The sequence below is a fragment of the Leptodactylus fuscus genome, chromosome 1 (assembly GCF_031893055.1).
Source record: "Leptodactylus fuscus isolate aLepFus1 chromosome 1, aLepFus1.hap2, whole genome shotgun sequence".
In the NCBI taxonomy this organism is placed as follows: Eukaryota; Metazoa; Chordata; class Amphibia; order Anura; family Leptodactylidae; genus Leptodactylus; species Leptodactylus fuscus.
This window is the reverse complement of record NC_134265.1, coordinates 126,207,479-126,228,475: the sequence shown is the minus strand read 5'-3', so window position 1 is coordinate 126,228,475 and position 20,997 is coordinate 126,207,479. Positions and strand designations below refer to the sequence as shown.

Below are 20,997 nucleotides of genomic sequence, written 5' to 3'. Positions count from 1 at the left end.
TTTTACACATGTATTGTGCAAAAATACACGCGCGTTTACTCCATGTGAAGGCTCCCAAATTGTGTTTTCATTGCTAAATCACAATGAAAAACTTTGCAGAAGATATGTGATACATTTCAGTTCCCTATTTATTCTCATTGATATGGTTCCATGATCTTTTATTAACAAAATTCCTTTTTGCAAGTAAAAGAATTTTGATGCTAAAGCAGAAAAAAAGAATAGAAATGTAAAGTGACAATTCAGTCACGAGCTCAAAAATGTCAGTGCCTACAGGGGATGAGCGCTATTTATGGTACTCGCTGCGGCAGAGCTGTGATCTTTGACTATAGTTTAGTTACAATGCCTACAAGGTAATATAAGACACACCTCTGCTCCCGTCACTGGTTCAGGTCATCTCTATGATAAATAGCTTTATATCACCTGAAGCATAATCTCAGAGTAAAATAATTGAGAAAATGCTTACAGAGCTCCTAGGAGAGAGACCACCCATATAAACACCCCACCCACTGATATCACAGAGCTCAGTTTCTCTCCCATATCCTGCTGTCAGATAGGGCAGCATAAATCACCTGACAGAGCAAGTATTGCACAATGCTGGAGGTAGCGATCAGGTCACTTGTAAAGGATTCTACAAACATTTATATCTGAGTATTCACTGAGAATCTGCTACGCTATTTACAAAGCATGTAACACGATAAAGATTTACTATAAAGCTGTGCCCACTCTTAAAATCGTATGCCCACATCGACTGAAGGGCTCAGACAATACAAAAATCTAATGTTAATAGTGCCACCTAAAAGCTTTGCCAAGTCCTCCTCTGCACTCTCTGAAATAAATGAATAAAAAGAATTCAGCAAATCACAGACACAGCGTGACTCAGCCACAGACCACCTTACACTAGTCTGCATCAGGGAATTCCCAGATTATTAGGTAACACCATGCAAATGAATATGCCTGTACTTAGCAAACTCAAGTATATTGCTACAAAAAAGTGAATGAAACTCACTTCCTGAATATACTGGTATGATTTGATTGGCTCAGAGGGATGGGAAGGCTATATAAGTCATGCCTTTGGAGAAAATGTTAGTAAGAAACGCTACAGAAACCAACTATCCTACAGTCTGCCCAGGGGGGGCTTGAGAATAGAATGCAGCTTGTGGCAGGTAACTTTTGTTCCCCACACTCACATTCATTCTTACACTCTTCTTACACACTAAACTTTGTAACTACCAGCAGAGCGTCTGAGACTAACAGCTTACTAGTGCTGTTCAGCATGTTCACAGGCTTAGTTATGCAGCTGCAAAGCTTTTCTCTATGTAACTGTAAATTGAACAAGTTCTTGTAGACACGTCCGGGCACATGCTCTTAGCAAATGCATTACAGACTTGTCTAACTATGATCTAACACAGTGATTTAGTGGTTAACACAGTAGAGGAAACAATACTTAGAAACGTGGTACTCATGCCGCCCCTGTCAGGTTTTCTTCATCTGCCAACATTTTTTATACAATGTGAGAATGATTATAAAATGAACTTTGTGATATACTACCACTGGAAACAAGTACGGTCCAGGAAACGTATCTTCTGGCATTTTGGTTTTATGTTGTATTTAATGTTTTAGAAAGTATATTTAACTCTATAGAGACTGTTCTTTAATTTCCACTCTAAAATGTTACGTGATGAAAGAATATTTTCTGGTTACTTTGTATTCTCTCTTACCCCAGAAGAGAGAAGTTGCATGTCTCGTCTGTCACTGGGATGAAAGCAGACTTTTCAACAGAATAATGAGAAACATATGTTTTGTTTTTTCTTTTTTTTCTTTTTTCTTCTGTACAGGGGTTGTGCAACTACTGATCTTCCAGCACTTGGCTCTGTTAATGGCAAGGGCAAAGTCATTAAATGATGCGAACAAATGCAATGACAGCATAACCTCCATCATGTCACAGATCCACTCACTGATAATGACAATGCAATCGTACGCCAAGGAACGCTTTGACATTTATGTAAGTATAACAAAAATTATCAAATGTTAAGTTGTGTTAGGGAAAAGCTGTCAGCCAAGAAACAATGATTAAAGGCAACATGTCACATTCCTATAAAGTTATGTATATTGCATCACCAGGCTTCATTCATGGAGCATTTCCTGCTCTCTGACAATAGGTTGTGTGATATCTCAAGACATTTTGACAGCCTATCAAATAGTTGACAGTGATTTTCGTGGAGTTAGCTGACATACTAGAAAGATTACTCGGAACGATGGTGATAGCTTTGTACCAGTGTGAGCAAGAGGCGCATTCTCATCATAGTTCAGGGAGGACAGGCACATGTTATGTTTGGTATACGTACCAAACATAACATGTAAAGTGTTGGATATAATATTATCATCTCCTGACAATGGATTACTAGTAAGGCTCTTTGGCATTTGGATACTTTTGATTGGGGAACAGAAAGTCGTAAAGTATGTTCACAAAAAATAGAAAAATAGTTCATTGCTGTTACACAGAATTACATCATCTTACTGTACATGTCCCTCCGTACAACACAGTCTGCCAGAAGAAAGCCATAAAGTATCTTTAATCCATGAATTGAAAACATTGTTTTAGACTATATTTACATTTTCATGTGAACATAAAACAAAATATTCTGCTGTATCTGTTGTACAACGGATGGCAAAAGACCTCATAATGGCATAAGTTGAACTTCAGTTTTTGTACAACTTTTTGATTGGTAAAATACTGTATCTCTTATGCAGCTTTATTTTTCATGCCAAATATGACTAAATCTGTGACAGAGACTGAAAATGCTGCAGACAATTGCTGTGATGCAATACTGATTACACGCCAGATCCATTGCTCTGAAATGCTGCCAATATGTCTACAAGACCCTAATGAAGTCTGCTTTAAGGATGCACATGGGTGTACAAACACAAACAATCCTGCGCCAATGGTTATATATGTATTCTTAAAACAGCATCCATAGAAATGTATTGCTCCACTACCGATTCTACAGTAGTTGAGCATATGGTTTTGTATGGTGGCATCATATGGTGGCACATACAGTGCTTAATGTTCAGTAATATGGAACAGCATATTTCAATGTGCTACTGTACAAGTTGTATGCACATAAATTTATGTACATGAGGCCTTATTGTTGTGCATTATCCTCATTGACCCTCATGTATTAGTGCAGTGATTCTCAAATTGTTAGGCGTGCTGAGGTTCCCCCAGTTGTCAGTGAGGAACAGCTGGGGAGGCAGTTTTCATAGTTGTGGTCATTGGCTGTGGTTACAGCAATCTCTAGGTTTTTTGTTTTTTTGTTTTGTTTTTTTTATAACATAAATAACTTCTTATTATTGTACAATGGTTTCAGGAGACAATTAAAGCATAACCTAATATCAATTCTTAACTTCAACCAGTGGCAAGGTCCAAGTATCACCATATCCTTGTTGGCAAAGCCCAGCAGATTAAAAATAGAGAACCTTTGCTGATCACTAATTACTTACATCTATTTGCATAAAAATGAAAATAATAACAGTTATATGACTTTCTCTTTTTTTTCAGAGCAACAGTCAAAACTTCAACAATCTGAACGTCATCACACTGTGTCATCCAGAACACAAAGAATTCCCTAAATTCAGTTTAAGTAGCTCTAATAGTGAAGAGGATACACTGACTCAAATGTACAAGATATTTCATTACATGAACGCAGCTATGGGAAATATTACTCAGGAACAAATGAATCTGAATCCTAAAAATAAGAATTTGCACTCACATCTGAATGCAAGCAAAGGAGAGATAGCAGCTGTTATTTCAAACTTGTCTTGTGTTCTCAACAAAAGGTATTCAGTGCCTAAAATAGATCTGCACTATACAATGAATCCTTCACACAAAATAATGATACAAAAGGCAAATGGATGCAAAATACTTTGGAAATATAAGCACTTCTTGAAACAAGCAGTAAACATCACAAGTGACTGGGAGAACAAAGGAGAGTACACTCAAGACCGTTCTTCTGATAAACAAACACCAGGTCACAGGTAATTGGAGCCAAGATCCGCCAACAGATCGAATGCAGTCTACTCTCCAGAAAACGGTTCTTCTCTGTTATTGGAGCAGAATCAAATCTACTCAACGGGTCTTCCTATGGTCAGCATCAGAGGACTGTGGATTATTGTGACATTTATGCTTGGGAACACAACTACTTTATTTTCCAGCTTTACAAGCAAGCTCCAATGTGGAAGTCATCTTTGAATACAATGTTTTGTTCTCTGTCCTATGATATGACCTTGGGAAACTGGAGTATGAGCAAATTAGATGGAACAGACTTGGACAGTAGACATATGGTACATGATGAATTGTGTTGAAACATGCAGAGAGAGAAAATGAAACTTTCTGTAAAATTCTTAAAGCGAAAAAAAAACTTAACTGTTAGGGACCAAATGGCTGAAAATGAGTTAAAATGTTTATTTATGTATTTATTATTTAACAATACTTTTGATATTTATAAAAAGAAACTCCAAAAGGCGAGTTTTAATTCTCTTTTCAACTTGAAAAGTGTTGTCTTCTGTATGTAACAGAAACATTATTTAATTTTCAGTATTTAATATTTATTTATGATCAGGTATTTATTTGGTACAGATTCATTATTTATACTGTCTTAGACTGTAATTCGGATGCTCAATCATGTTGCAAGGCAGTGGTCTTCAATGTATCAAGTTCTGTGAAACTACAAAGAGACTAGAGCCTGTTGTTGTAAGGTCTTTTCATTTCATTAATAATATTTGAGCAATTTGATCTGTCTATTCACCTGACTGTTGTGCCTTACAAGTCTATCTTTACTTATGATACAATACACCCTACGGCATACAACTGATCTCAAAACAAAAACTTCCTTGATCCCCCTGGGAAGAGAATAGGAAGCGATAAGATATTAACTGCATTGAAGTTATAAAGCTACTGTCATGCCATAAAATTATTAGCCTCATTGCAAGTTAGTGATGTATTGTCATGCTGTATGCTCAGGAATTCTTACACCTGACAGAGATACACAGCTTGCATGTTTACAGTGAAAAGATTTCAGATAAATGATATATTAGTCACTATATAGGACCAAACTTGTACTGGAAACGTTTTGTACTATCTTTGTTTCACAAAAATATTTATATATTTATTATGTTTTGTATTTTTATAATAAATATTTATTTTGAAATAACTTGTAACATTATCTTTGTGTTAATGTGTGATAAATTCTGCAAGTTATGGTATTACAAGACAGACAAAAAGTCCCAATAATAATGCTCATGTGTAGTTCTGTGGACAAGGCCAAGGATATCATACTTTGGTTACCCTTCTTTCACATCTGCGTTGGTATTTTGTCCGGGGGAGTCCGCATGGGGACCCCCCGAACGGAATACCAAATGCAATTGCAAGTGCTGTGTTGTAAAAGCACACAGACCCCATAGACTATAATGGGGTCCATGTGCTTACTGCGCGCTGCCCGCATGAATCATGTAGACAGGAAAGTAGATTGAGAAGTATTTTCCTGTCCGCATGTTCCCTGCGGAGATCTGGCGGCAAGCACATGGACCCCATTATAGTCTATGGGGTCTGTGTGCTTTTACTGCCCAGAGCTTGCAATTGCGTTTGGTATTCCGTTCGGGGGGGTTCCCAAGTGGACTCCCCCAGACGGAATACAAACGCAGATGTGAACCAGGCCTAGTATGGTAGTACTGACTGCTTTATTACGGTAATATAATATCAGTCATTTGCATATAAGTAACTATAAATGTTGTTATTTTTAGAATTACTTTCCAAAGTTGTTATTGCGTCAAGGCAGAAATCAACATATTAAAGCATCTCCCATTAAGGAAAAAAACTTTTAGGAGCTTTTTAGGTTATTAAAAAACTCACAACAGTATTTATCCATTTAACACATCCTCCTTGATCTGTGTGTGGTAAAAATCTGTAACTGGGTTAATTTTTAATGGCTATCAAATTGGATTTCCATCCATTTGACAGCTGTTGATCCATGTTGGACTTCATCCATTTTTTAACTCTCAGTTAGAAACAGGTGACAAATTCTTGCAAAAGGGACATTAAAAAAGGGGGAATATTGATAGAAAACTGGTGAAAAATAAATGACACTCATAGAAAATGGATGCTAAAAACTGACAGTTTTCTTTGTTTTTAATGTCAATTTAATCACTGTTTTGTGCATGTAGCCTAACCTTGTATTCATATGACGGAAATTCAGTCCATGTGTTGGCTGGATTTACCAGTCTGAACAGTGTGCCAGGAGAGCGCAGCTAGGAGTCTCCCAGCAACATACTGTCCTCTACTATAATCAGGAGGAAGAGACACAGAGCCTTTCTACAGCCATTTCCAGCTGCGTTTCGCCACATGGGACCTCATCCTGGTTTTGATTATGAGTAGAGATGAGCGAACACTAAAATGTTCGAGGTTCGAAATTCGATTCGAACAGCCGCTCACTGTTCGTGTGTTCGAATGGGTTTCGAACCCCATTATAGTCTATGGGGAACATAAACTCGTTAAGGGGGAAACCCAAATTCGTGTCTGGAGGGTCACCAAGTCCACTATGACACCCCAGGAAATGATACCAACACCCTGGAATGACACTGGGACAGCAGGGGAAGCATGTCTGGGGGCATAAAAGTCACTTTATTTAATGGAAATCCCTGTCAGTTTGCGATTTTCGCAAGCTAACTTTTCCCCATAGAAATGCATTGGCCAGTGCTGATTGGCCAGAGTACGGAACTCGACCAATCAGCGCTGGCTCTGCTGGAGGAGGCGGAGTCTAAGATCGCTCCACACCAGTCTCCATTCAGGTCCGACCTTAGACTCCGCCTCCTCCGGCAGAGCCAGCGCTGATTGGCCGAAGGCTGGCCAATGCATTCCTATGCGAATGCAGAGACTTAGCAGTGCTGAGTCAGTTTTGCTCAACTACACATCTGATGCACACTCGGCACTGCTACATCAGATGTAGCAATCTGATGTAGCAGAGCCGAGGGTGCACTAGAACCCCTGTGCAAACTCAGTTCACGCTAATAGAATGCATTGGCCAGCGCTGATTGGCCAATGCATTCTATTAGCCCGATGAAGTAGAGCTGAATGTGTGTGCTAAGCACACACATTCAGCACTGCTTCATCACGCCAATACAATGCATTAGCCAGTGCTGATTGGCCAGAGTACGGAATTCGGCCAATCAGCGCTGGCCAATGCATTCTATTAGCCCGATGAAGTAGAGCTGAATGTGTGTGCTAAGCACACACATTCAGCACTGCTTCATCACGCCAATACAATGCATTAGCCAGTGCTGATTGGCCAGAGTACGGAATTCGGCCAATCAGCGCTGGCTCTGCTGGAGGAGGCGGAGTCTAAGATCGCTCCACACCAGTCTCCATTCAGGTCCGACCTTAGACTCCGCCTCCTCCAGCAGAGCCAGCGCTGATTGGCCGAATTCCGTACTCTGGCCAATCAGCACTGGCTAATGCATTGTATTGGCGTGATGAAGCAGTGCTGAATGTGTGTGCTTAGCACACACATTCAGCTGTACTTCATCGGGCTAATAGAATGCATTGGGCAATCAGCGCTGGCCAATGCATTCTATTAGCCCGATGAAGTAGAGCTGAATGTGTGTGCTAAGCACACACATTCAGCACTGCTTCATCACGCCAATACAATGCATTAGCCAGTGCTGATTGGCCAGAGTACGGAATTCGGCCAATCAGCGCTGGCTCTGCTGGAGGAGGCGGAGTCTAAGATCGCTCCACACCAGTCTCCATTCAGGTCCGACCTTAGACTCCGCCTCCTCCAGCAGAGCCAGCGCTGATTGGCCGAATTCCGTACTCTGGCCAATCAGCACTGGCTAATGCATTGTATTGGCGTGATGAAGCAGTGCTGAATGTGTGTGCTTAGCACACACATTCAGCTCTACTTCATCGGGCTAATAGAATGCATTGGCCAATCAGCGCTGGCCAATGCATTCTATTAGCTTGATGAAGCAGAGTGTGCACAAAGGTTCAAGCGCACCCTCGGCTCTGATGTAGCAGAGCCGAGGGTGCGCTTGAACCCTTGTGCAGCCTCGGCTCTGCTACATCAGAGCCGAGGGTGCGCTTGAACCCTTGTGCACACTCTGCTTCATCAAGCTAATAGAATGCATTGGCCAGCACTGATTGGCCAGAGTACGGAATTCGGCCAATCAGCGCTGGCCAATGCATCCCTATGGGAAAAAGTTTATCTCACAAAAATCACAATTACACACCCGATAGAGCCCCAAAAAGTTATTTTTAATAACATTCCCCCCTAAATAAAGGTTATCCCTAGCTATCCCTGCCTGTACAGCTATCCCTGTCTCATAGTCACAAAGTTCACATTCTCATATGACCCGGATTTGAAATCCACTATTCGTCTAAAATGGAGGTCACCTGATTTCGGCAGCCAATGACTTTTTCCAATTTTTTTCAATGCCCCCGGTGTCGTAGTTCCTGTCCCACCTCCCCTGCGCTGTTATTGGTGCAAAAAAGGCGCCAGGGAAGGTGGGAGGGGAATCGAATTTTGGCGCACTTTACCACACGGTGTTCGATTCGATTCGAACATGGCGAACACCCTGATATCCGATCGAACATGTGTTCGATAGAACACTGTTCGCTCATCTCTAATTATGAGAAAATGTCTGATCAGACTTAAATGCTTTTGAGCAGATTAAAGGATTATTCAACACTTTTTTAATACAACATTTGTAAAAACGTCAAAGGGGGTTTCTATACTTTTTCTGATGGCCTATAAGGTTAGACCATTAGGTGTGAGGTTGACACGTAGACTCCGCAACAATCAGCTTATCAGGGCTACTGCTAAGCAGGGCCATTTTAACACACTGGTGGGCTCAGTACAAAGGTTTCATAAGTGCCCACCCTATCCCCATCACCACCAGCTATTATACCCATCTGAAAGCGGCCCAAAACTTGGATTTTTTTATGGTGACATTCAATGGGTGAAAATGTGTTATCTGACTGATGGAACTTTTCCAAGAAGTGTTATATATGTTCTTCTCTAGTAATAATCATTATTGCTATTATTTTAGTGTATAATGGATATACACTAGAGAGGCGGTCGGTGTATTTTACTCTATAAGTATCAGGCATGGACAGGACAAGGACAGTGAAAAAAATGTAAACTTTATTGATGATTTTGTATTCTTTTGGCACTGCGACCTGGACGATGGTAAACGTCTGGGTCACAGCGCTAATAAACTTCTTGGTTATGTTCAGAGGGGTATTACATTAGAATACCCCCGTGATTAGGCCAGAGAGGTATTACATTATCTCTCTATGTGATAATCAGAGACAAAAGTATAGTATTCTCTCTAGGGATAAAATGGACAGAAATCCATGCTATCCCTCCCCCTGGAGTCACATACAGGTTATGTGCAGACAATGATGTGTTATCATGGTCTTTGCAGTCTGCAGCTCTGCTCCTTCCACTTCCTTCCTCCTTCACACAGTTCTAAGATGCTGCCTGAGGCATATCTCAGGATCCCTTAGGGCTATGAAGATGACCCTGGATTCATTTTAAAGATTAATACCAATATCATCGTGATAGTCCTTACAGATTCAGAGTGATTTGCTATTAAAAATGCTGTCGGGAATAGAGATGTCAATGCCGAACATCATTTGCAACAATGAATCGCTCGGATTTGTAAGGGTTATCATGATGATCTTGGTACCAATGTAAAGATGAGATTCTCATTTTTAAAAAGAATCTAACATCATCTTCATAACCCTGCAGCTGTCCTCATAGTTTAATGTCCCTTTCCTACCACACACGCCTCTGGTCAGAAGTCTTCAGGAGCTGCAGGTGCGAGGTAAGTGACATTATCACATCGCACCTGCAGCTCCTGGAGAAGAAAGGATGAATGGTGAAGCAGAAAGTGGATGGCTCCCTGCTTCAGCATTGTATGCATAGGGGTAGCCTTTCAGGACAGCATATGCAGGCTATTCCAATGGGGCCCTCTACCATAGAGTTCGGTGCACGTACACCGTTAGCCCTATGGTTAAAGCGGCCCTGCTGCTCAGCCCAATACTATACACATCATAGATGTGAAAGCAGCGAGGCACTGAAAATTGTATAGTGGTCATGCAACATTACTGCAGTTGGGTTCCTATTCACTTCAAGGAAAGCTGAGCTGCAGTAATGACACATAGCCACTATACAATGTATACAGTAAAGCCCACTTCTTCTGGTTTAAATATAATGTATAGTGCGGGCCCAACAGATGTCAGCTCCTTATTGATCGGTCATTAAAAAAGGCTCAGAAAACCTCTTTAGGCTAAGGCAGGTGTGGTTTATCCTGAAGTGCTTTTCAAAGAAAGTCCACAGAAGTTTCCTCTGTGGACTTTCTCCTTCCATTATAGCTATAGGGAAACCATTGGCTTTTCCGTAGGTATAATTGAAATTCTGCGATTTCCAATACCGTGACGGATGTTACGGAATCTGTAATAGAGTAGAAAGGGTTAACTGTACTCAAAGGGTTTTATATCATTATGTACTAGTTTTTCCCTCAGAGGTTGACCATTTTGGTATTATATGAGGAGAAATTATAAAAAATTTCATTTTCAGGTTTAAATAAGGTCACAAAGCTGTTTTAGCAAGCATAATAATTTAGCACTTCTATTATCTATCTATATCTATCTACAGTCCTATGAAAAAGTTTGGGCACCCCTATTAATCTTAATCATTTTTAGTTCTAAATATTTTGGTGTTTGCAACAGCCATTTCAGTTTGATATATCTAATAACTGATGGACACAGTAATATTTCAGGATTGAAATGAGGTTTATTGTACTAACAGAAAATGCGCAATATGCATTAAACCAAAATTTGACCGGTGCAAAAGTATGGGCACCTCAACAGAAAAGTGACATTAATATTTAGTAGATCCTCCTTTTGCAAAGATAACATCCTCTAGTCGCTTCCTGTAGCTTTTAATCAGTTCCTGGATCCTGGATGAAGGTATTTTGGACCATTCCTCTTTACAAAATAATACAAGTTCAGTTAAGTTTGATGGTCGCCGAGCATGGACAGCCCGCTCTCAAATGATCTGAAAACAAAGATTGTTCAACATAGTTGTTCATGGGAAGGATACAAAAAGTTGTCTCAGAGATTTAACCTGTCAGTTTCAACTGTGAGGAACATAGTAAGGAAATGGAAGACCACAGGGACAGTTCTTGTTAAGCCCAGAAGTGGCAGGCCAAGAAAAATATCAGAAAGGCAGAGAAGAAGAATGGTGAGAACAGTCAAGGACAACCCACAGATCACCTCGAAAGAGCTGCAGCATCATCTTGCTGCTAATGGTGTCACTGTGCATCAGTCAACAATACAGCACACTTTGCACAAGGAGAAGCTGTACGGGAGAGTGATGAGAAAGAAGCCGTTTCTGCAAGCATGCCACAAACAGAGTCGCCTGAGGTATGCAAATGCACATTTGGACAAGCCAGCTTCATTTTGGAAGAAGGTCCTGTGGACTGATGAAACAAAGATTGAGTTGTTTGGTCATACAAAAAGGCGTTATGCATGGCGTCCAAAAAAAAACAGCATTCCAAGAAAAACACTTGCTACCCACTGTAAAATTTAGTGGAGGTTCCATCATGCTTTGGGGCTGTTTGGCCAATGCCGGCACCGGGAATCTTGTTAAAGTTGAGGGTCACAGCAGATTCTTGAGAATAATGTTCAAGAATCAGTGACGAAGTTGAAGTTACGCCGGGGATGGATATTTCAGCAAGACAATGATCCAAAACACCGCTCCAAATCGACTCAGGCATTCATGCAGAGGAACAATTACAATGTTCTGGAATGGCCATCCCAGTCCCCAGACCTGAATATCATTGAACATCTGTGGGATGATTTGAAGCGGGCGACCATCATGCTCGGCGACCATCAAACTTAACTGAACTTGAATTGTTTTGTAAAGAGGAATGGTCCAGAATAACTTCATCCAGGATCCAGGAACTGATTAAAAGCTACAGGAAGCGACTAGAGGCTGTTATCTTTGCAAAAGGAGGATCTACTAAATATTAATGTCACTTTTCTGTTGAGGTGCCCATACTTTTGCACAGGTCAAATTTTGGTTTAATGCATATTACACATTTTCTGTTAGTACAATAAACCTCATTTCAATCCAGAAATATTACTGTGTCCATCAGTTATTAGATATATCAAACTGAAATGGCTGTGGTAAACACCAAAATATTTAGAACTAAAAATGATTAAGATTAATAGGGGTGCCCAAACTTTTTCATAGGACTGTATTATATTGGTATACTGAGCAAGATCCATTGCCATGTCGTCACATTTAGTAAGTCGCCTACAGTCTGCTCTTTTTAATAACCAGTAACCACAAGCAGAGCTTACAGGTAATGTAAAAGAGCAATGACTGTGGTTTACCACAGTTTCACTTAACATTTTCCACTTGCACATTGTAATTATTACTTTTTCTCATTTTATAACTGTGTGTGAAAGTAAAAGTTTTGAAGTATATATAGCAGATTTTTGTAGCAGATTTTGCTGCCGTTTTTTTTAGCCAAAGTCTCCACCAAAAAATTCTGCGTTTCCGCACTATAAGGCCATAGCATAAATGTGGTAAATGTGGAATCATACTGACTCATAGAATATAGATGACATGTCATTTTGTCTGCACAGTGAACGCCATAAAAATAAAGCCCATAATAAAGTTGCGCAAATGCAGTTCTTCTCCAAACCAACTCATTCTGAATTTTTTTTTCCAGTTTCCCAGTACATCGTACAGAATATTAAATGGTAGTATTACAAAGTACAATTGCCTGAGGATGCAGATTCCATGCTCTCTAAAAGGTTAACAAATTCAATCTTGTGCTATGACAGGCGTCATGAAAATCTCTCTTCCTGGGGGCCACACGGTGGCTCAGTGGTTAGCACTGCAGCCTTGCAGTGCTGGAGTCCTGGTGTTCAAATCCCGTCATGGACAAAAAACCATCTGCAAGGAGTTTGTATGTTCTCCCCGTGTTTGCATGGATTTCCATCCCATATTATAAAAAAAGACATACTGATAGGGAAAAATGTACATTGTGAGCTCTAAGTGGGGCTCACAATCTACATTTAAAAAAAAAAGAAAATCTCTCTTCCTAAAAATAACAAAACTTTAATCTATTAGTAAAGTGAATGGGAAAATGAGCAAAAACTTCCCATATTACATAAAAATGGTTTCTTAATAGTTTCATCAGCAGCAAATAAGAATGATTGCATCAAACCTACTTAAAAGAATGAATGGATATACTTTCCTGCTAAAAATACTTGTATCAACACAGTGGATCACCTGAATGTACACCACCCTAATCCGGAATGGAATTTCTCTAATTATTCAATACCGCAGCCAAACCTATAAAGTAAAAAGTACTTGACTGTAATTTCCTGCTTGGCTTTGGCTTATGAGATTTCCGATTTCTCAATGGCTTAGAAGTGTAAATTTCTAATTGTATGTTTAGTTTTTGAATATTGAGTTACAAATACTGATGCAAAATACTGAGTAAAATACGCAAGTATGAATTATGCCAATGATGCCTAAGAATCTGTTTCCACATTCAGAATTTTTGACACAGTAGTTGAAGCCAAAACTAACAGAAAGCAAACATATAAAAGGCAGATGGTGATTTATCTCATTTTCCAATTCACGCCTGGATTTAGCTTCAAAACTGCATAAAAAAACCTGATTGTAGAATTTTATGTCACTTTACTTAGGCTGCTCATATATGAGGCAGATTGTCACATGCTATTAGGAATTGTGATGTTACCATGAATTTCTATGATGCTTACCTGGGTGGCTTGGGTCAGTGAAGGATATTGCAAATGTGTGATTTACCTCTTCAAGATATTTGGTTGAAGCCACATTGCAAAACTGGGACAATTCACAGTAAATATGTACAATTTGGCCACCGGATTGACAACCAAGAAGTACTTTAAGTAGATAGAGTCACATGTGGGAGCTAGAACACATAGACTTACCCAGTTGGTAGGTTCACACTGCTTCTTTTCTGAATCTGCAAAAACAGCTCAGTTTATTTTTGTAAATTCAGCATGTTTCTAGAGGAATTTATCCATAGACACTCCTTTTTCAGCTAGCTAAAAAACTGCATTGCACCAGGTAGTGTGTTTAAACACAAGAACTATGATACTAGTGCTGTGTAACGCTAGGTTCACACCTGCGTTGGGGCCCCGAAAAATTAAAACCAAATCCACTTAAAAAGCAGGTACCTATAGAAACACATGGACCCCATAGACTATAATGGTTTCCGCCCGGTTCTTGCCCCCCAAAAATGCGGAGAGAAAAGTCCTGTTTGCAGAAAAAGGAACCCATTGAAGTCAATGGGAGGCGGATTCCACGCCAAATTCACATGGCGCTTTATTTGGCATTGAATTTTTAGTGCTGAAAAAAAAAAGCCTCCTATTGACTTCAATGGGTTCCTTTTTCTGCTAGCAATTTCCTCACCATTTTCCTCCGTGTGTTTTGGAGTTTTTTGGCGAAGATTTTGGAAAGGAAAAAATCCGCTTCAGGAATTAGGAAATGTTTTTTTTCCTCCAGCACAATGTATGGACCTTGAAAAAACTGCTAGCAGTTTTTCCACGCGGTTTTTGCCAATACCACATGAATTTTCCACCTCCCATTAACTGCGTTGGTTTTTGCAGGCGGAATCCGCCTGAAGGAAGCTTTTTTTCCGCTATTGGAAAAAAAAAGCTAGCGGAACTCATAGAACTCTATGGGGAGGCGTTTTTTCCATGTGGATTCTGACACGGATTCAGCGACAAACTCCTCGCCAAAAAACTCTGTGTGAATAGACCCTTACTTTTAATCCTTATATAATTGAGGTGCTCAGAGCACTGGGGTTGTTTATTTCCGTACCCAAGCGCTTTCAATCATGCTATCTCGCTGGCTGACGGTTTCTTCAGCATTCATCACAAGAAAAATGAAGTGGGACTGGGCAGAACAATTCAGTTACATAAAGGATAAAACATTGCTGGAATAAAATCACACAGCATTGATATGATTGGTGAGGAAGTGCTTTGTACACAAACACAATGGGGCATATTTATTATGCCTTCTGTGCCAGTTTTCAGGTGTACAAGACATGAAAATGTTTAACTTTTGTGCAAAAATTTTTACTTTAACCCCTTCTCACCATAGCCATTTTTTGTTTTCATTTCCATTTTTAACTTCCCACCTTCCAAAAGTCATAACTTTTTAGTTCTTGCATTTTCTTTGATGTTCCATACAAAAGACTATGATGCTGGAAAAATATAATCAGAAAGAGGTGGAATTGGAAAAAAACTGCAATTGCACCATTTTCATACACATTCCTTTTTTAGGACATTTACTGTGCAGTATAATTGATACATTCTTAGATTCTGCAGTCAGACCAATCACGGCAACACCAAATTTAGGCCAGGGCGCCATGTAGCGTAAACATCGCAATTTACAGTACCTGCAAAGTGGATGGTATTCTGGCTAATCCAATCCACACACTGAATTAAAAAATCCACAGCAGATATGCTGTGATTTCAAAAACCATTGCGTTTTTGTAAATCGCAGCATGTCAATTATACCTAAGGAAATGCTGGTGTTTCTGTATAGGTATAATAGAAAACTCTGTGGACTTTCTGTAAAAAGTGCTGTGGGAACAACTGTGTTGCATTTCTGAGGTAGTTTTTTCTGCAGAGTTCTTTTAGAAATAGATTGAAAAGCCCCCATTGCATAGTGGTGGCAGCCATGTGCCTCCAGGAAAATGGTGCCTCAGTTAGCTTTGACTTAGGCTTTAAGGAGGTTAATGCTCGTGATCAGTGCAGGCAGTGATCACGGGCATTGCTGCTGTTTCCACTATATAATACAGCAGAGACCTAGTGACTGTGGCTGCCAGGATTAAATAAAACATTCAGGACCCCAACTAATGACAAGTGAAAGGCCAGTGCAATGTCATAACTTCATCTAACTATTCATTTCCATTGGGTGAGGCTGTAAGTACAACAACCATGTGCTATTAAACAAATCTGCAATGTAAACAGTGAATTGGTCATGATGCTCGCACAAGTGCCACAGCCATTCACAAAGCTGATCAGCGGTGCCAAAGGACATGTACAAATGGTTCCTACATACCAGCTCATGGGCCTTGCTTTACCAAAGTTCTGACAAAAAGGTCACCACCTATTTTTCTCATTATGCACCTTTTTGTATTTATCATAGTATAGGTCGTAGGTGCTGTCCCAGATAGCTGGGATATTATGTACCTTGGAAATCAGCCTGTCGGGGTGCAATGTACCTTGGAGCGGTTGAAAATTACAGTGAATTTGCACAAAGCTCTGCAAGTAGCTGTTCTGTATCCTCAGATTTGTCTGGAGCCATCTGCATTGTAACATGCTTCCCAATCTGCTCCTACATTTCCTAGCAACTATCTGTTGATTTCAAGGGGGTACATATGACCATAAGAGTGGCTAGAAATGGGATATGTCCTTTTTTTCACACACCATTGAATTTGTCTGTCAAAAATACAATCATTTGAATAAATACATTTTATTGCATTTCATTGATGTTAATGCAGGCATGCAATGCCCCTAAAAAATGGCCATCACACGGCGGTGAAGCTGTTCTATGTGTTAATCTATAAGATATGATGAAAATTCTGTGTTTGGATTATGTCTTTATAGTTATTCTGTCATTGTTTTAATAAGTGACTTTTGGGTATTATTGTATTTGCTGAACATCAGGGGAGTTATATATAAGTGGATTCTGTATTCTAATTCCAATGCCTCCCAACCCAATTGCCTGAAAATTTTTGCAAATCGCATCATGTTCATTATAGCTATGGAAATGCCAGTCTTTCTTGTATAAGCATAAGGAAAGCAGAGAGTCCACAGAGGAAAGCTCCACAGACTTTCTGGGAAAAGCACTGCGGTGAAAGCACAATGCGTTTTCACTGCGGTTTTTCCCTTAAGGCCTTAGCCAAAAAGTGTTTCCTTGGCTAAAAGTTATTGATGTGACTGAAACTTAGGATTAATAATCAATATTAGATCAGTGGGGATACAACCAACACCAGGCACCATTGTGGCAGCTACTGGTGCCAGAAAATACGTAGAGGGCGGGGTCAGATGCAGTGCGCTCTATTCTTCATATCCAGGCTGAAGATCAGCTCCCATTCATTTGAATAGGACATCTATATCTTTAGCTCGGAAAACCCTTTGAAGCAACTTATTAAAATAACTTGACAAGCATCTTGAAACTGAACTGAGCTATTTTAAGATAGGGGTCTCAAACATGCAACTCCTTAGGGTGCATGCACACTACGTAACGCCGGGCGTGTATGAGAGCCGTACACGCCGGCGTTACAGCAGGGCTGCCGAACACTTCCCATTCACTTCAATGGGAGCGCTCGTAAACGCCGCTGTTACGAGCGCTCCCATTGAAGTGAATGGGAAGTGTTCGGCAGTCTGCTGTAATGCCGGCGTGTACGGCTCTCACACACGCCCGGCGTTACGTAGTGTGCATGCACCCTAAGGGTGCATTCACACTGAGTAAACGCTAGCTTATTTTGTAGAGTAAAATTACACTTGTAAATTTTGCTATCCCATTGACTTCAATGATATTTTTTTACAACTGTAAAAATACGCCTGTAAAAAATACGCCTGTAAAAAATACGCCTGTAAAAATACGCCTGTAAAATATCATTGAAGTCAATGGGATAGCAAAATTTACAAGTGTAATTTTACTCTACAAAATAAGCTAGCGTTTACTCAGTGTGAATGCACCCTTAGATTGTCATCTGGAGCCCACGGCCAGTGCTATGATTCAGTGGTTCTCTAGAGAAGAAGAGCCCAGTTCTGAAATTCATTCTTCCGCTTTCCAACCTGCAAACTGCAGGCAGTGAGATTGCACTACTTATCTCTCCACTACCCTACTCTCCTACGCCGGTAAATACTATACTAAAAATTGCTTTCATATTAGACAATGATCAGGGGTTGGCCATTATATGAAGGACACTGAATGAGCAACATCTGGTGAGGGCCATGATATTGTATGGGGCCATTTTACTGTATGGTGCCAACATAAGGAATGTGGCCCATCAACTACAAATCTTTACTTTGTGCAGCCCATTCACCAGGCCAAGATTTAGACCCCTGCTTTAAGAAGATGTGGTCAGTATTATACATGGTCAGTCATCAAAGATGTCAAAAACAGGATGTGGCCATGGCTTAACCTGGTTACTCTGTCCAGATCATTGTGTAGGATGCTTCTCAGTAAATTGCTTTAGCTAGCATTACAGAGAAAAGAAACATAGCAGATTTCTCAGCAAAGTAAATACCTTTACTTTACCAGAAATATTATCAGTCACAGGATTTCCCTGAAACGTACTTATACCAAATCCCATTCCTGTAACAGATTTTAATAACTACTGCTACTATTGAGTGATGCATGGTTTAGTTTTGATGTGCTCCTCAATATGAAAATTAACAAAGGAATTTTTAATTATGGTTCCTGTGGACATTTATGGATATACAAAAAAAGGGGAAAAAAAAGAAAAACTTTCTGCTTACTACTGCATTAAGACAACGTTTTTTTTCCTGCACTTTTCTAGACGCCATGTTCAATTATTACAGATCAATAGTAATTTATGAATATCCCTCTATATATTGTTGGGGTTTTTTTTTTTGGGGGGGGAGGCAGTTATTTTAAACTCAGCATACCTGGCTATCAATTTTTAAGGTGTTTTCCTATAGAATTATTTATAGGAAAAAATGGCAAAAAAAACTAAGGAAAAACTAAAAAAATTATGTGTGAACAAAGGACGGTAGGACAAAAAAATTCCCCCAAAAAACTGGGAAAAAACTGCAAGCAAATGCTGACAATTAAAAGGCTTATTTTTTTAGCAAAGAAATGTCAGGTTAAAAAATAAGTGTGTTAAAAACAAAAAGAATGAAAAATGCAAATTACATTCCTTAGTTAAGAAATCCGCAAACCTTGGACTTTTCATAGGGTTCATAGGAATGAACATTAGTAGATTCTGCTGGTAATTTTTAAAACAGAAAGATGTGTTGCTCAAAAAAAAAAAAAAAAAAAGATTCTAACAACCCCCCCCAAAAAAAAAAAAAAAAAAAAGTTCATAGCGTGAATTTTTATTTATTTACTTTTTACTTTTACACCTCGTCTGGGCCTCCACCTACTATAATTGTTAACCTACAAAGATCCACCAGAAAAGTATATCCCACCTATTATACTCTGGGATTTGAAGAGATCCTGGATTATAATAATGTCACTTTCACTTTCACTTTCACTTAACTTTGGCTGTGTTTGCCTAAGAAAGCTAAAAAATGGATAAATAGGTTCCTAGGAGCCCTGAGGGTAAGTTTAGATGGGGCTTTTTGGACCGGAACTTGAGGCGGAGGCTGCCTCAGGTTCCAGTCCAAAAAACAGGTAGCCGGAACTTGGCTCCGGATTAGGCCCAATGAATAGGCCTAGTCCGGAGGAGGGAGTGTCTTCAGGCCGAATCGCGAGGAAACTCGGACTGGAGAATGAGCATCTCACTTCTTTTTTCCGGGAGCCAGAAAAACTCCCGAGCGGCTCCCATTGATTTCAATGGGAGCCGTCTTTTTGGTCAGGATTTTGATGCGGATATGGCCTCAAAATCCTGACCAAAAATCTCAGTGTGAACTTACCCTCAGAGTGTTCTACACTGTTTTAAGCCAAATTAAGGTGTGGTTCATATCGAACTTGTTTGACCCAAAATGGATTAGGGACCATACAAAGCCAAAACGAATCTTGAGTGTTTGCCCATCTTTATATATCACCCACAGAATCAGTCTCCTTACCCCTCTGGTATCTGACTATATAGTCCTTTGCAGAAGGAATTTTCCCAACTGTCTTGCCACAGTACTGCAGAGAATCAGGCAGGGCAGAAAACTATAGTCTTTCTATTGACCATTCTACAATAAACTGAGTATTACTATGCAGAGAACTGACTGCAGTAACAGTGACTGAACATACCAGTCCACCAGCAGTCAGCTCATTAGAAGGAGATACATTGTATTTTATACTATGAGCACCAAGTGGTGCCATACTATGTAAGTTAAAGGCACTACCCAAGATATGGAGCAACCTATGGGGCAGTTAGTCATATTGGGTATACCGTAAACAAAAAAAAGGTCATTGGTTGCTGATGTGCTCAGACTCACCCCATTGGAAGCTGTGAGGCTCATCTGACCACAGAGAACAATCAGTGGCCACAACACTCAGTAGTAAGGAACTGGTGACGTATGTGAGTGACATCACTAGTCCCTTAACAGCGACCACTGAGGCCACTGATAGGTCTCTGTGGTAATGTGAGGCTCACAGCTTCCAGCAGTACAAGCCCTCCCTACAGGTTGATACAAATCCTGGAAAACTCTTTTACGCCGGGGCCCCACAATGCAAAATCGTTTTACATTGACTGCGAAGTGGAAAAAAATCTGCAGCAGAAATGGTCACCTTTTTATAAATCACAGCATGTCAATTATACATACAGAAATTAACAAAAGATATATTCAAACAATAGTAGTCATACAGTGAATATAAATTGCACATTTCAGTAGAGTTATTCCTTAACATAAATATTTAATTGTATGTCAAATTTAATTATATACACCATTCGGTCGGTTGTGGGCACACAAGTTTTATGATGTGTGTATGGAGCGAAGTTTAGCTTGTTTGTTTGGTGTTGACTTTCAACCCCCAAATTCCCCAGAACTCTGGGAAAGTTTAATCATGTATCTTTGGTATATGCAGGACAAACAAGTCTGATCCATGAGGGCCTCATGTCGTAACTTTAAGGACCTAAACGGTTGAGTCATTAAAGTTCTTGTTTGTTCTCTCTCCCTCGTCCCTCCTTTGTTTTGTTTTTTTCAGTTTGTGGGCAAATGCAAACAAGGAAACT

The 20,997-nt window shown here is 39.9% G+C and overlaps 1 protein-coding gene across 1 annotated transcript; it reads left to right on the top strand.

The window, feature by feature from the left end:
- The first annotated feature begins 1,110 nt into the window (after nucleotides 1-1,110).
- LIF (LIF interleukin 6 family cytokine) lies at nucleotides 1,111-4,128 on the top strand. The gene is made up of 3 exons (XM_075263015.1): nucleotides 1,111-1,163; nucleotides 1,836-2,002; nucleotides 3,560-4,128. The coding sequence occupies exons 1-3, from the start codon at nucleotides 1,148-1,150 to the stop codon at nucleotides 4,037-4,039; spliced, it is 663 nt and encodes a 220-aa protein (XP_075119116.1). The 5' UTR covers nucleotides 1,111-1,147; the 3' UTR covers nucleotides 4,040-4,128.
- Nucleotides 4,129-20,997: the final 16,869 nt, after the last annotated feature.

What these genes read in the sequence shown, in the direction of transcription:
- LIF (XM_075263015.1), top strand. An exon ending in AGGAACGCTTTGACATTTAT is followed by an intron (nt 2,003 to 3,559) that starts GTAAGTATAACA and finishes CTTTTTTTTCAG; the next exon opens with AGCAACAGTCAAAACTTCAA.